Source organism: Chionomys nivalis, chromosome 17 (assembly GCF_950005125.1).
Source record: "Chionomys nivalis chromosome 17, mChiNiv1.1, whole genome shotgun sequence".
NCBI lineage: Eukaryota > Metazoa > Chordata > Mammalia > Rodentia > Cricetidae > Chionomys > Chionomys nivalis.
Genome location: NC_080102.1, coordinates 18623602 through 18636365, shown reverse-complemented (window position 1 = coordinate 18636365; position 12764 = coordinate 18623602). Strand labels below are relative to the sequence as shown.

At 37.9% G+C, this 12764-nt stretch overlaps 1 protein-coding gene across 1 annotated transcript in view; it reads left to right on the top strand.

Moving 5' to 3' along the window:
* The window catches only part of Atad2 (ATPase family AAA domain containing 2), a 48734-nt gene that overhangs the window by 16499 nt on the left and 19471 nt on the right, over positions 1 to 12764 (top strand). The window contains exons 9-13 of the mRNA XM_057792545.1: positions 2474 to 2575; positions 4737 to 4845; positions 5198 to 5313; positions 6430 to 6604; positions 8198 to 8286. Of these exons, the coding sequence (XP_057648528.1) occupies positions 2474 to 2575; positions 4737 to 4845; positions 5198 to 5313; positions 6430 to 6604; positions 8198 to 8286 (591 nt within the window). The remainder of the gene's footprint in view (positions 1 to 2473; positions 2576 to 4736; positions 4846 to 5197; positions 5314 to 6429; positions 6605 to 8197; positions 8287 to 12764) is intronic.

Genomic DNA, 12764 nt, shown 5'->3' with positions numbered 1-12764 from the left:
TAGAAACCACCAATACTATAGTATTTGGCTTTTTGGAAAAGATGTAGGTTTGAATTTAAACATCATTGAATTATTCTGATGTTTAAACCAGTTAAACCTCACTGACCCTGACTGTAAAACGAACCTACTACTAATGTATATTGTCCAGAATTTTAGTTAAGATTAAATGAGAAGGCTGGTTGGTATATCTCTGTGGTAGAGCATTTGCTTAACATATGCAAGGCCCTAGAATCCACACATGCTTGTTGGAGCAGTAGGTGGTGAGAAATAAATATGTCAGATGGGTGTATGGAAAACAGTCAGTAAATCTGACATTTCTTCAAACTGTGAAATGTGTTTTGCCTTTATGAATATAGGGTAAGTTTACATATAGTGAGAATATGTTAGAGTGTTGACAGTATTATTAAACATGCAGGCTTGCACTAGATAATTTTGCCTGCAGGATGTCACAGAAATGGTCTTTGGTACATAGATCATTAGAGGGTTATTTTCTTGTTTAGTCTGGCTTTACAAGCCCTTACTTAAAACTCTAGAGAACATTTGTGTTTGAAATTTCAGATTTTTTAAAGAAATGTTTACAAGGGTTATCATGTAACCCATAGATGTTAGCAATCCTGTTAAAAACTATAAACAATCACAGTGAATGGTATAGAGACCATAAATTGATTTGTGCTGTTTTATAGAGGTTTATTTATTTTATGTGTGTGACTGTTTTGCCTGTACATGAATCTGTTCATCTTTTGTGCAATATTTGTTGAGATCACAGAGGTTATCAGATACCCTGGGACTAGAGTCAAGACAGTTATAAGCCTTTATGTGAGTATTGAGAATCAAACCCAGGTCCTCTGGAAGAGCTCTTAACTCTAAGGCATTTCTCCAGCCCAGTCTTTTTAAAGATAGATTCTAGACATGGATTGTATAGGTGCTTTTATAAAAGATTGTGAACCTTTTGTGTCTGAAAATACTTGCTTACTCATTATATTTTTAACTCAGAAAGTTGTAGCTTCTAAACCAATAGAATGGTTAAAGTTTTCTCAGGCAGATTTTCTTTCTTTCTGTGAGTCTTTGCAACTGTCCAAAGGCATTTTTCCTGTGTATTTGTAGAACTTGGCTTGTTATTTACTGACTAATCTAAGAATTTAATCACATTATTTTGTAAGGAAACTGGAGTTCCACACTATGCTTAACAGTTAGGTGATACAGTTGACAACATACTTTAAATAAAAGGCCATTCTTTTTTATTTTGTTTTCTATTTTTTTGAGACAGGGTTTCTCTGTGTAACAGTCCTAGCTGTCCCTGGAACTAGCTCTTGTAGACCAGGCTGGCCTCAAACTCAGAGATTTGCCCATCTCTGCCTCCCGAGTACTGGGATTAAAGGCATGTGCCACCACCGCCTGCTTTTTATTTTTATTTTTTTTTTTTTTTTATTTTTTTTTTTTTTGGTTTTTCGAGACAGGGTTTCTCTGTGGTTTTGGAGCCTGTCCTGGAACTAGCTCTTGTAGACCAGGCTGGTCTCGAACTCACAGAGATCCGCCTGTCTCTGCCTCCCAAGTGCTGGGATTAAAGGCGTGCACCACCACCGCCCGGCTTGCTTTTTATTTTTTGAAGACAGGGTCTTACTGTGTGCCTCTGGCTGTCCTGGAACTCATTGATCTTGAACTCACAGAGATTATCCTGTCTCCCTAGTGCTGGGATTAAAGGTGTGTTCCACTATGCCTGGCACCATCTTATTTTTTTACTATTTCCCAGGGCTTCCTTCATGTCAAAAAAGTAAACATTCTACTGCTAAGGTATACTCTTAGACCTCACAGCATTTTACAAATGTTTAGTATGTGCCAATATATGTTTATGTACATATGAAGGTCAGGACAATTTGAGGAAGTCAGTTCTCTGCTTTTATTTTATGGGTCCCAGGAATTAAAACTCAGGTATTTAGCTTTGGTGATAGGCACCCTTACCCAGTGAGCAATCTTGCTTACCCTTCTTTCTTGATAGCTTTTTTCTTTGATTAAAGGTATTTTTTTTTTAAAAAACTACTTGTCATTTCAAAAATAGGTAATTTCTAATGTAAAACTTTATATAATATTAAACATGCATATTCAGCCAGGCCTGATGCCACTGGCCTTTACTCTCAGCACTTGGGAAACATAGGCAGGTCAGTTTAAGGCCTATCTGCTCTACATAGTGAGTTTCATCTCAGTCAGGAGATGCCCTGTTTCAAGACTAAGAACTCACTGCCGACATTATCTTTAATCTTAATGAACATTTGAAGGTCAGCTCTAGCCTCTTGTTTTTCTTCCCTTTCTCTTGGTTGTGTCTTTACCTCAGAAATTAGCCAACAAAGCTTGCTTCATTGTTTTAGAGAATATGTTAAGTTTACACAAGTCTTTTTAGATCATTAGATATTTCTGGTGCTTATGTCCTCTGCCGTTTTCCTGTTTCCCTCATCATGATTTCAGTTTCCCTGTTTAGGCGAAGGCACGCAATCCACAGTAGTGACTCTACTTCCTCTTCTTCTGAAGATGAGCACTTTGAGAGGAGAAGAAAAAGGAACCGCAATAGAGCTATTAACAGGTGAGCTCAGACCCTGGTGTGGTGACTTGCACCTTTAAGTGCTTTGGGGCTTAAGAGTTCTAGGGCCAGCCTGGGCTATGTGGTAAACCTGATCTCAACAAAAACAAAAATTTGGGAGAAGAGATGGAATGGATGAGTTATAAAACTATCAAATATATTTAAAAATAAATTTTCCTTACAATTATATATTTGTTTTATGGCACAGGATACGTGCATGCTATGGCCTGTGGAGATCAAAGGACTTAATTTAGTTGGTTTCTCCTTCTACTTGTGTGGGCTCCAGAAATTACTTGTGAGCCAAGCTGCTGGTCCTCAGATACCTTTTTATATAGAATAATTTGTGAATGACTACTGCCTAACTGATTAAAAGGTTGCACCAGAGGTTAACACAAAGCGAACTCCTGCCTAACTAGAAATATCTATAGTTACGACAAATGACAGAATAGAACATATGGTTACAGTTTTGTTTTTTAATAGACCAGTATATTAGATTTTTTTTATTTTTATTTTTTTGTCCAAAAGCACAAATCCACACTTATTTATATACTTTTCATTAGTTTAAATCTGTCAGGGTTCAGTATCACACACATGCAGGGTCTTTTTTTTTTTTTTTTTGGTTTTTCGAGACAGGGTTTCTCTGGCTTTTGGAGCCTGTCCTGGAACTAGCTCTTGTAGACCAGGCTGGCCTCGAACTCACAGAGATCCGCCTGTCTCTGCCTCCCAAGTGCTGGGATTAAAGGCGTGCGCCACCACCGCCCAGCACATGCAGGGTCTTTGTAAGAAGGTTGCATCAGAATTTGACAGGTATCTTGTCAATGTGTTTACATAAGCCCAAGTTACCTTACCCAAGATTCCTCTGTTTTTGCTCAGTGTCACTCCAGGAACCAGTGTTTTATTTTTGGCTTTATTCACATTAGCACATCTCTTGCCTAAGTAGAATCATTTTCATCTCCGGCATGAAATAAAAAACCTTCAGTTTTATTTATTTTTTTTAAATATTTATTTATTTATTATGTATACAGTATTCTGTCTGAAAGCCAGAAGAGGGTGCCAGACCTCTTTACAGATGGTTGTGAGCCACCATGTGGTTGCTGGGAATTGAACTCAGGACCTTTGGAAGAGCAGGCAATGCTCTTAACCACTGAGCCATCTCTCCAGCCCACACCTTCAGTTTTAAAAGGAGCCATGTGTTCTTTTTGATTCTAGAGCCCTTAGAGCCCCAAAAATGGCCTTGTACCATAGCCTTTCAGATATATTTGCCTTTAGAAGTCCTGTTCTCAGCAGGTCTCTACAGACACCAAGGTGGTAAAGGGGATTGTAATAGATGTTAATATTGGCTTGGTGAACATTAGCTTGAGGGAATAATTTTTTTTCATTTAAAATTTTTTTAAACTAATTGGAAATTTTTAATTGAAACTGAAAGATTATTTTCAATTGTAGTAAGTCCACATTCTAGCCAATTCAAGGATTGTTCTTGTTTATAGCTAGGTGGGTAGGTATGAATGAAATATTGAATTCTAATAATAAAGTATTTTCAAGCAGAAAATAATGTTTGAATCAGGAGGGTTGGGTTATTTGGCTGATTGGTTGATTACTGTTCTTGAGACAAGGTCTAACATAACTCAGGCTGGCCTAGAACTTATGTTACGTAGTTTAGGATCTTGAACTCCTAATTTTCCAAGTGCACCTGCTATCATCCCTTATAGCAACCACATAATGGCTCACAAATGGTCTGTAACTCCAGTCCACGTGTTTGTGTAGAATCTGAAGGTTGACATTGGGTGGGTTCCGTAGTCAGTCTCCACTTTGTGTTTTGAGACAGGGTCTCTCACTGCACAGGGGCTCAGTCTTGGGGCTAGTCTGGCTAACCAGCTCGCTCTGGGGATTCCTTATCTTTACTTCGAGGATCCTGAGATTGTGGTGGGCCTGCCACTTCTACCCAGATTCTAATATATTTGGGAGTTTGCTAAACTCCTGTCCTCCATTTTGGCAGCAAATACTTTACTCACTGAGCCATTTTCCCCAACCCCAAACATTTTTAAAGAAGAAAAATAATAGTGTGATATGGAATTTAGGGAGGGGGTGATCTGATGTGTGACTTTATATATATGTTTGTGTGTGTGTGTATTTGTGCATGTGTGTGAATGTGTTTTTTTAATAGGTGCCTTCCACTAAATTTTCGGAAAGATGAAATAAGAGGGATTTATAAAGATCGAATGAAAATTGGAGCAAACCTTGCTGATGTTGATCCAATGCAACTAGATTCTTCAGTGAGTATTTTAAAATTTGTGCTTGACTTGAGGTGTAATTCTCTTCACTTTACTTTTGTTTTAAGTTAAAAAAAAAAACTGTTTTTTTTTTTTTCTTACCAGGAACTTAAATCTTTATACATTTTAAAAACAAATTTTGGGGAGTTGGAGAGATGGCTCAGCCTTTTTAGCATTTTTTGCTCTTGCAGAGGACCTGAGTTTTATTCCCAACTTACACATGGTGACACATACAAAATAAACATTTAAAAAAAATATTGGGAATACTACAGTTAATCAGTTGATTGTGGGATGATGTGAAGATATAGGGCAATGTTTTAATTTTAACTCAGATCTGTGTCCTGTTTCATTCCAGGTACGATTTGATAGTGTTGGTGGCCTGTCCAGTCATATTGCAGCACTAAAAGAGATGGTGGTGTTTCCCTTACTTTATCCAGAAGTCTTTGAGAAGTTTAAAATTCAACCCCCAAGGTAGCCTAAATGTGCTTTTTCTTGTGGCCATAATGTGTGTTGTGCTACTGTTGCTTCTCTGACTTCTTACAGCTTTACAGTTTTTACCTAAATTTTGCATGCTTGAGAGATGTACGTGACTGAGTAAGTGGGTGTGTAGGTGCAGGTGCACATGCAAGCATGTGGAGGCCAGAGGCAGTTGTCAGGTGTCTGCTCCTTTGAGGCATTATTCCTTTGAGACATGCTCTCACTGAATCTGGAGCTAGACTGCCAACCAGCATGTTCCAGCAATGCTTTTATCCCATTCCCCACAACACTGGAATTACAGGTGTACACACAATCTCAACCAGCTTTTTGCATGTGTTCTGGGAATTTGAACTAAGGTGCTCAAACTTATGTAGCCAGCGCTTTTACTGGTTATGTCATTTCCCCTGTCCTCTTAAACTTTTTGCAGATTAACTCCTTTTAATGTGCTAGTTCCTAGTTTCCCTTTTAAAATTAATTGTATTTATGTGCCGGTATGAGTGTACCACCTGTGTGGGAGGTGCCTGTGGAAGCCAGAAGTCATTGTATTGCTAGAGCTGGAGTTACAGATTGCTTGTGAGCCATCAGGCTTGAATGCTGAGAGCTGGTCTTCTGGAAGAGCATCAAGCGCCCCAATCACAAGCCTGGCAGCCTGAGTTTGATCCCTAAAACCATTGTAAAGGCGGAAAGAGAGAACCAGCTCTACAGAGTTGTCCTCTAGTCACACACATAATTACTAATAAGATTTTAAACCAATACACACCAATTTTCTGTATGTTTCTCTTTGAAATACTATCCCCTATACTATGAAATCAAGAGAATTATATGATTGTGTTTCTTGATTATATATGCAAGGTAATATAATATATGTGTTGTGCATGGTCCAGTAGTAAAGGACAATGTGTTTAAAAAACATTTATTTAGTTTCTGATTAATCGTATTGTATTGGTATTAACTCCCAAAGTTTTAACCTGTACTTTGTATAGTGAAACTACTTCAGTCGTTTAATATTTTTAATTAACTAATTAAAGTGGTTATGTGAGTGGTTCTTAATTTTTGTTTCAGTAGAGTCTATCTTAATTTAATACTAAAAGTGTTTAATGTGTTTTACAGAGGTTGTTTGTTTTATGGTCCACCTGGAACTGGAAAAACATTGGTTGCTAGAGCACTTGCCAATGAGTGCAGTCAAGGGGATAAAAGAGTGGCATTTTTCATGAGGAAGGGTGCTGATTGTCTGAGTAAATGGGTTGGAGAATCTGAAAGACAGCTGCGATTGCTATTTGATCAGGTATGATATTAAAATTTACCTATATAGATTTTAATATACATATTCAAGTGTATGAGAATTTTTTTTTTTCTTTTTTAATGGAAGGTTTACTCTGGACTCACCATTCCAGAGGGATAAGAGTCCATCATGGTGGGAGGCACAGCAGCAAGTAGCAGGCATGGTGGCAGGAATAGGAAGCTGGGAGTTCATATCTTAAAAATTCTCTCTTGGACTGGTCCCGCTCCTTGTATATAGATGTCACGGCTCTGGCATCTCTAACATCTTGGGGTATCCATTAAGACCTTGGCTTCAAGGCTGGGCGGTGGTGGCGCATGCCTTTAATCCCAGCACTTGGGAGGCAGAGGCAGGCGGATCTCTGTGAGTTCGAGACCAGCCTGGTCTACAAGAGCTAGTTCCAGGACAGGCTCCAAAACCACAGAGAAACCCTGTCTCAAAAAAACCAAAGACCTTGGCTTCAGTTTCAAAAAGCTTCTTGCCCTCTGAGGGCCTTCATGAGGGAACTCCTCTGCCACATGTTTCCTGGCCTCAGCAGCTCTGACATTGTAGAGTAAGGATCCATGACCTCCCTCTGGTCTCGCACCCTTCTTACCACTGAAGCTAGCACCACATAGACAGTACTGCCAAGTTTGTCTGCCAACTTGAAATGCCATCTTGAATCATATTAGCATCAATGTCTTGACTCCTTTTTTTATAGTGTCAATATTTTTTAATGCTGACCTACAGCAAACAATAATTGGAATAATTGGATTTTAGTTCTTAGAAGTATTAGAGCTCATACCTAGTAAAGAAGGAGAAATAATCTCCTCTTAAGGAAATTAATGGTAGTAAATTACTTCACAATATAGAAACTGAATGTAATTCTTCCCTGGAATAGCTTTCAGTTTCTATGCCAAATTGTATTGAAGGTACATTGTGAAATAATGCATTCTGCTCTACTAGGACATACTGCTGAAGGGGATTTTGTTTGTTTTGAGGAAATTTAGGTTTTGCTTTTGCATTTAAGGTATGATCTATATAGCCCTTGGCTGTCCTGAAACCCGTTATGTAGACCAGCCTAGACTTGAAATCAGAGCTCTGCTTCCCAAATGCTGGGATTAAAGATGTGCACCTCCATACCTGATACTGACAATCTTTTTGAACACTTTTTTAGAGCAAAGTTTTCATTTCGTTTTACTAAGATTTTTTTTTTTAAGTTTGGCATTTTGAGTAATATTTTTCTACCTAACATGGAGGGAGAGTGTTACTATCCTTTGTTATTTGTTTTTATAGACAGTGATGAAGTTTTTCTGTGTGTCCAGTAACTATAACTATATGAAATCTAAGATACTTAACTACTAGAATATTTTGGATGTTTCCAGAAGAAAATGCAAATAAGATTATGTTAATATAATGTATATATGTAAAGTTTTAAAAACCGTTTTTGTGATTTATATCAGTCTTATAAAATAGCTATACATGGCATTCTGGTAAGCAAGACTGAATGAAAATAGATTGAAAAGGGTATATATTCTGATTTGTAAATTATATATTCTTTGCAAATTTGAATGAAAATAGATTAAAATGCTGACACAGGACTCCTGAACCCTCTTTTAGGCCTATCAGATGCGCCCTGCAATTATTTTCTTTGATGAAATAGATGGTTTGGCTCCAGTACGATCTAGCAGGCAAGATCAGATTCACAGGTAAAACGTGACTGATTTGTGTTGCTGTTACATGAAAGATAAGTATTAAATGGTGAAAGAAACCCAAATACATACACATATTTAAAGTGAGCCTATTCTGAAAATCAGGTTATTCACAGGCCATTGGTGATAATAAGGCTGTGATATAGAATGTGGCTGATGAAGCCAGTTATCTGTAGTTCTAGCCTGTCTACAACTGGGACTTAAGAATTTGATTTTCTTTCTCAAATTTTATGCTTAAGTATTTAAATATCTTAAATGTTGCAAACTAGTTCAGATGCTTTGTCCTTTTAAAACTTCTTTCAGTATTGGGGACTGTTCCAGGGCCTTAAGCTTGCTCTTCAAGTGCTTTACCACTGAGTTATATTCCCAACCCCTCAGGTGTCTTAGTCACTATTGCTGTGAAGAGACACCATGACCGAGACAACTTTTATTAAGGAAGGCATTTAATTGGGGGCTTGCTTATAGTTCCAGAGGTTAGTCTATTATGGCAAGGAACATGATGGCATGCAATCAGGCACTGGATCCACAAGCAGCAGGTAGAGAGAGTGACTGATTCTTGGATGGACTTTTGAAACTCCAAAGCCCACTTTCTCCAACAAGGCTATGCCTCCTAATCCTTCTAAACCTGTTTCAAACAGTTCTACTCCTTGGTGACTTCAACATTCAAATATATGAATCTATGGACATCATTCTTATTCAGATCAACACATGTGGCATCTGGAAGGGTCCAGACTGAACCAGGCATTGAGAAGAGAGCCAGGGAGGGAGAGAAGAGAGGAGTGAGGGCCAAGAGAACTATGCCCCAAATGGCTTTTAAGGGGATACCTGGGCCAAATAAAAATATCTCCTAGAATAATTCTACTGGTTTAAGATAAGACTACCAAACCTCATTTTAAAGATAATAAAAAAAATTGAGCTACATGTGGTGGTGCATACCTTTAATCCCATCACTCAAGAGGCAGAGGCAGGTCGATGGATCTCTGGGTTCAGAGCCAGCCTGGTCTACAAACTGAATTCCAGGAGGGCCAGGGATATGTAGAGAAACCTTGTCTTGAAAACAAAGCAAATAATAGAAAAGTTGTACTTTTTGAATGAAAATTAGGACATAACTGCTCCTATGTATGATTGAGAAGGGTTGTATTGTAGCTATGAGGGAGAATTCAGCCAGAAGCATCTGGAAGGGTACAAACTGAACCAGGCTATAAGAGGAGAGATGGGGAGAGTGAGCAAGGGACAGAGAGAGAGGGCCAAGAGGCCAAAAGAACTATGTCCCAAATGGCTGGATTATACAGAAATCAGAAGCTGGGGGAAGAGAAGTCCAACCCCTAGGCTGGAAAGGTTTAGGGGTAGGGGGCAAGGGTGAGAAGGACTAGGAGGGGCCATAGGTAGTGAGACTAGACTTATCCAGGGTTTCTTTGGGACCTGACACTTTTTCTCCAGGATTAGAAGAGAACCTACAAATATACCAAACTGTTAGTTTGTTAGGTTTTTGTTTGTTTGAAGTGTTAGGAGTGAACCCAGGGCCTCAAACATATTATGCAGAGAAATTGAACCACATTTCCCAGCCATAAGTTATTTTCAGTCCCAATTCAGCTTTAGTTTTTCAGAGCTTCTTTTCAAATGGTATCACAAATTGCTGCATGTGATTGCCCAATTTTTTGAGATACCCTAAACCACATTGCATGCCTTCAGATACATCAGTATAGTTTTATATATAATGTAGAAGATGAGCAAGATATAATCATGTAGTTAATAGGTAGGTTTTGCTTTTCTAACACCAGATAGATAGATAGATAGATAGATAGATAGATAGATAGATAGATAGATAGATAGATAGATAGATAGATAATGTATAGTTATTACTGGCCTTAATGACAGTTTTTGTTGTTAACTGATTATGTTAAATGCCATGGTAGAGTAGATTTATCTGAATTCTTTTTAGTAATCATGAACTTTATACAAAGCATTATCCACTGTTTTTATTGTGTTGGGAGAAACATTTAATAGTGCTGTAGTTTACAATTAAGTGAATTAATTACTATATTTTGAGGTAGTTTTATAAAGAGATCAGATAAGTTTTAACTAAGAAATAGAGTAATTCTAGCAAGCAGGAATATTGCATTTCAAATATGTACTACATATTTTAACAGAAATTTAGTATTTGAATTTTCTTTTCTCAAAAGCTCAAAATTTTGCAGTAAACATTTCTAGGTTTTTTTCTTTTTAAAGAATTTAGTACATTAAAGACAAAACTATCTAGGCATAGTAGTGCACACCTTCAAATGTGCAAGCCGTAGGTGCAAGTTTGAGACCAGCCCTGATTTAAAGTAAAAAAAAATCAAACTTTTGTGCCTTAACATGTAAAGCATTACAAATAAGTATTTGAATGATGTTAGGAAGTAAGATTTTCATGAGTATAAAATTCCAAACATTAGATCCTGCGAAGATGACGGAGTATGCACTCAAGGCATAAGAGTAATTTGAGGTTGATCCCTGGAACTCACAGTAGAGGGATATAACAGACTTTGACTTCTATGTGTTCTGTGGCATGCACACACACACACACACACACAGTACTTTTTTGTTTTTTTAAAGGATTTTTAAAATAATATGTGTGAGTAGTATATGTCGTGCATGTGTGCCAGTAGAAGCTACAGTTGTTGGGTCCTCTGGAGCTGGAGTTACAGGCTTGTTATAAGCCACCTGGTATGGTTATTAGGAATTGAACCTGGGTCCTCTGGAAGAACAATATGTTTTTAACCACTGTGCCATCTCTCCAGCCCTCAGTTTTTTATTTATATTTAAAATATTAATAATTGGAACACCAAATTTTAGCAAGGCCATATGTGGTACCAAATGCCTGCAGTCCCAGTACTCTGAAGGCTGACGCAAGAAGATTGCCATAAATTCAAGGTCATCTTAGACTACTACATTGTGAGTTTGAGGCCAGACTCTGTTGCAAAGCAAGATGTCGTCTCAAACCAAAAAAATCCCCCCCTTTTTAATTTGAAAGGAACTCAATATGAATTTTACTAAGCAAAAAGTACTGAAGGCTAAGATGGTTTGAGAACAGCTGTCATAATAGCAGGTTAGAACAAATTTCAGCACTGAAAAAGGAATGCTGAGGAATCAATCTTGGGAGGGTTCCAGTTAGCTGATGTAGGACAATTTGCATATCAGAAATAATGACTGTAAAAGTTTATAAAAAAAACTTTAAAAAACAAATTTTGTTTAGTTCAGTTGATCCACCTCCATTGTTGCCTCTTTACCAACTGTTACTCTGAAAATTGAAGCAAACATTTCTTATCTTACACATATTATAATTTAGGGTAATTCAATTCTTGAAATAATATTAATTAATAAATTTAAAGGGAGCCAGGCATAGTGGCACAAGCCTATAATTTCAATGCTTGGGAGAAAGAGGCTGGAAGAAGATCAGGAGTTCAAAGCCAGACTTGGCTAGATCAAACACTTATTCTGTCAGAGCTTCTTGCCACATCCCTATCCAAAAATATAAAACCAGGGGAATAGACGTGGGAAACAACCTCATGAAGCTGGTCTTAAGTGAGAAACTGATAGCATGTACCTGCCTGAGCGATTGAATAGAAATCACAGCCTATGAGACACTTAACCTGCACTAACTAAGCTTCTGGGGTCTCTGCATTGTTTTACAAGAGAATATGAAAGAAGAGTAAGTTGAAATGACCCCATCAACAAGCAGTCAGCCCGATCCAGAACATAGAAAGCAAATTTTAGGTCACAAATGACTTTCATTTTTCAACAAAAAATGGTGTGGAGTGGGGGAACATACAATGCTATGGATTTGAGGTACAAATGGCCACACACAGTATGTGGACCTTACGAATCTTGAACTGAACAAATCAAGCATGAAAGATACTTTTAGGAGTTTGGGGTATAGCTCAGTGATGTAGAGCCTGCCTAACATTCACAGGGTAAGAGGATGGATCCTCACTGCTGCAAAAGATAGGGGGTAACTGAAAAAAATGGGTATTAGATGATGAAAGAGTATTGTTTACCTTTGGGGTAAAGGGTTACTTTCATGAAGTACTTACATAAAATGATGTATCAGGTTCTTACTCTTGTATTGCCTGTGCTTTTAGCAAGATATTACCAGTGATCTACATCAACAGCTGCCTATGCTTTTTGATGATCATTTTTATAATTAATTAATTAAAAAAAAACTATCTCTTTGTATTTTACATGCCAATCTCAGTTCCCACTCACTCCCGTCCTCCTGCTCCCTTCACCTACCCCCTATCCACTCCTTAGAGGGTAAGGCTTTCAGTGGGAAGTCAACAAAGTCTAGCACATTGCTTTGAGGCAGGACTAAGACCCTCCCCACTATATCTAGGTTGAACAAGGTATCCCTTCAAATTCCCCTACAATGGGCTCCAAAAAGCCAGTACAGCCACTAGGGATAAATCCTGGTCTCACCGCTAGTGGCCCCAAAGTGT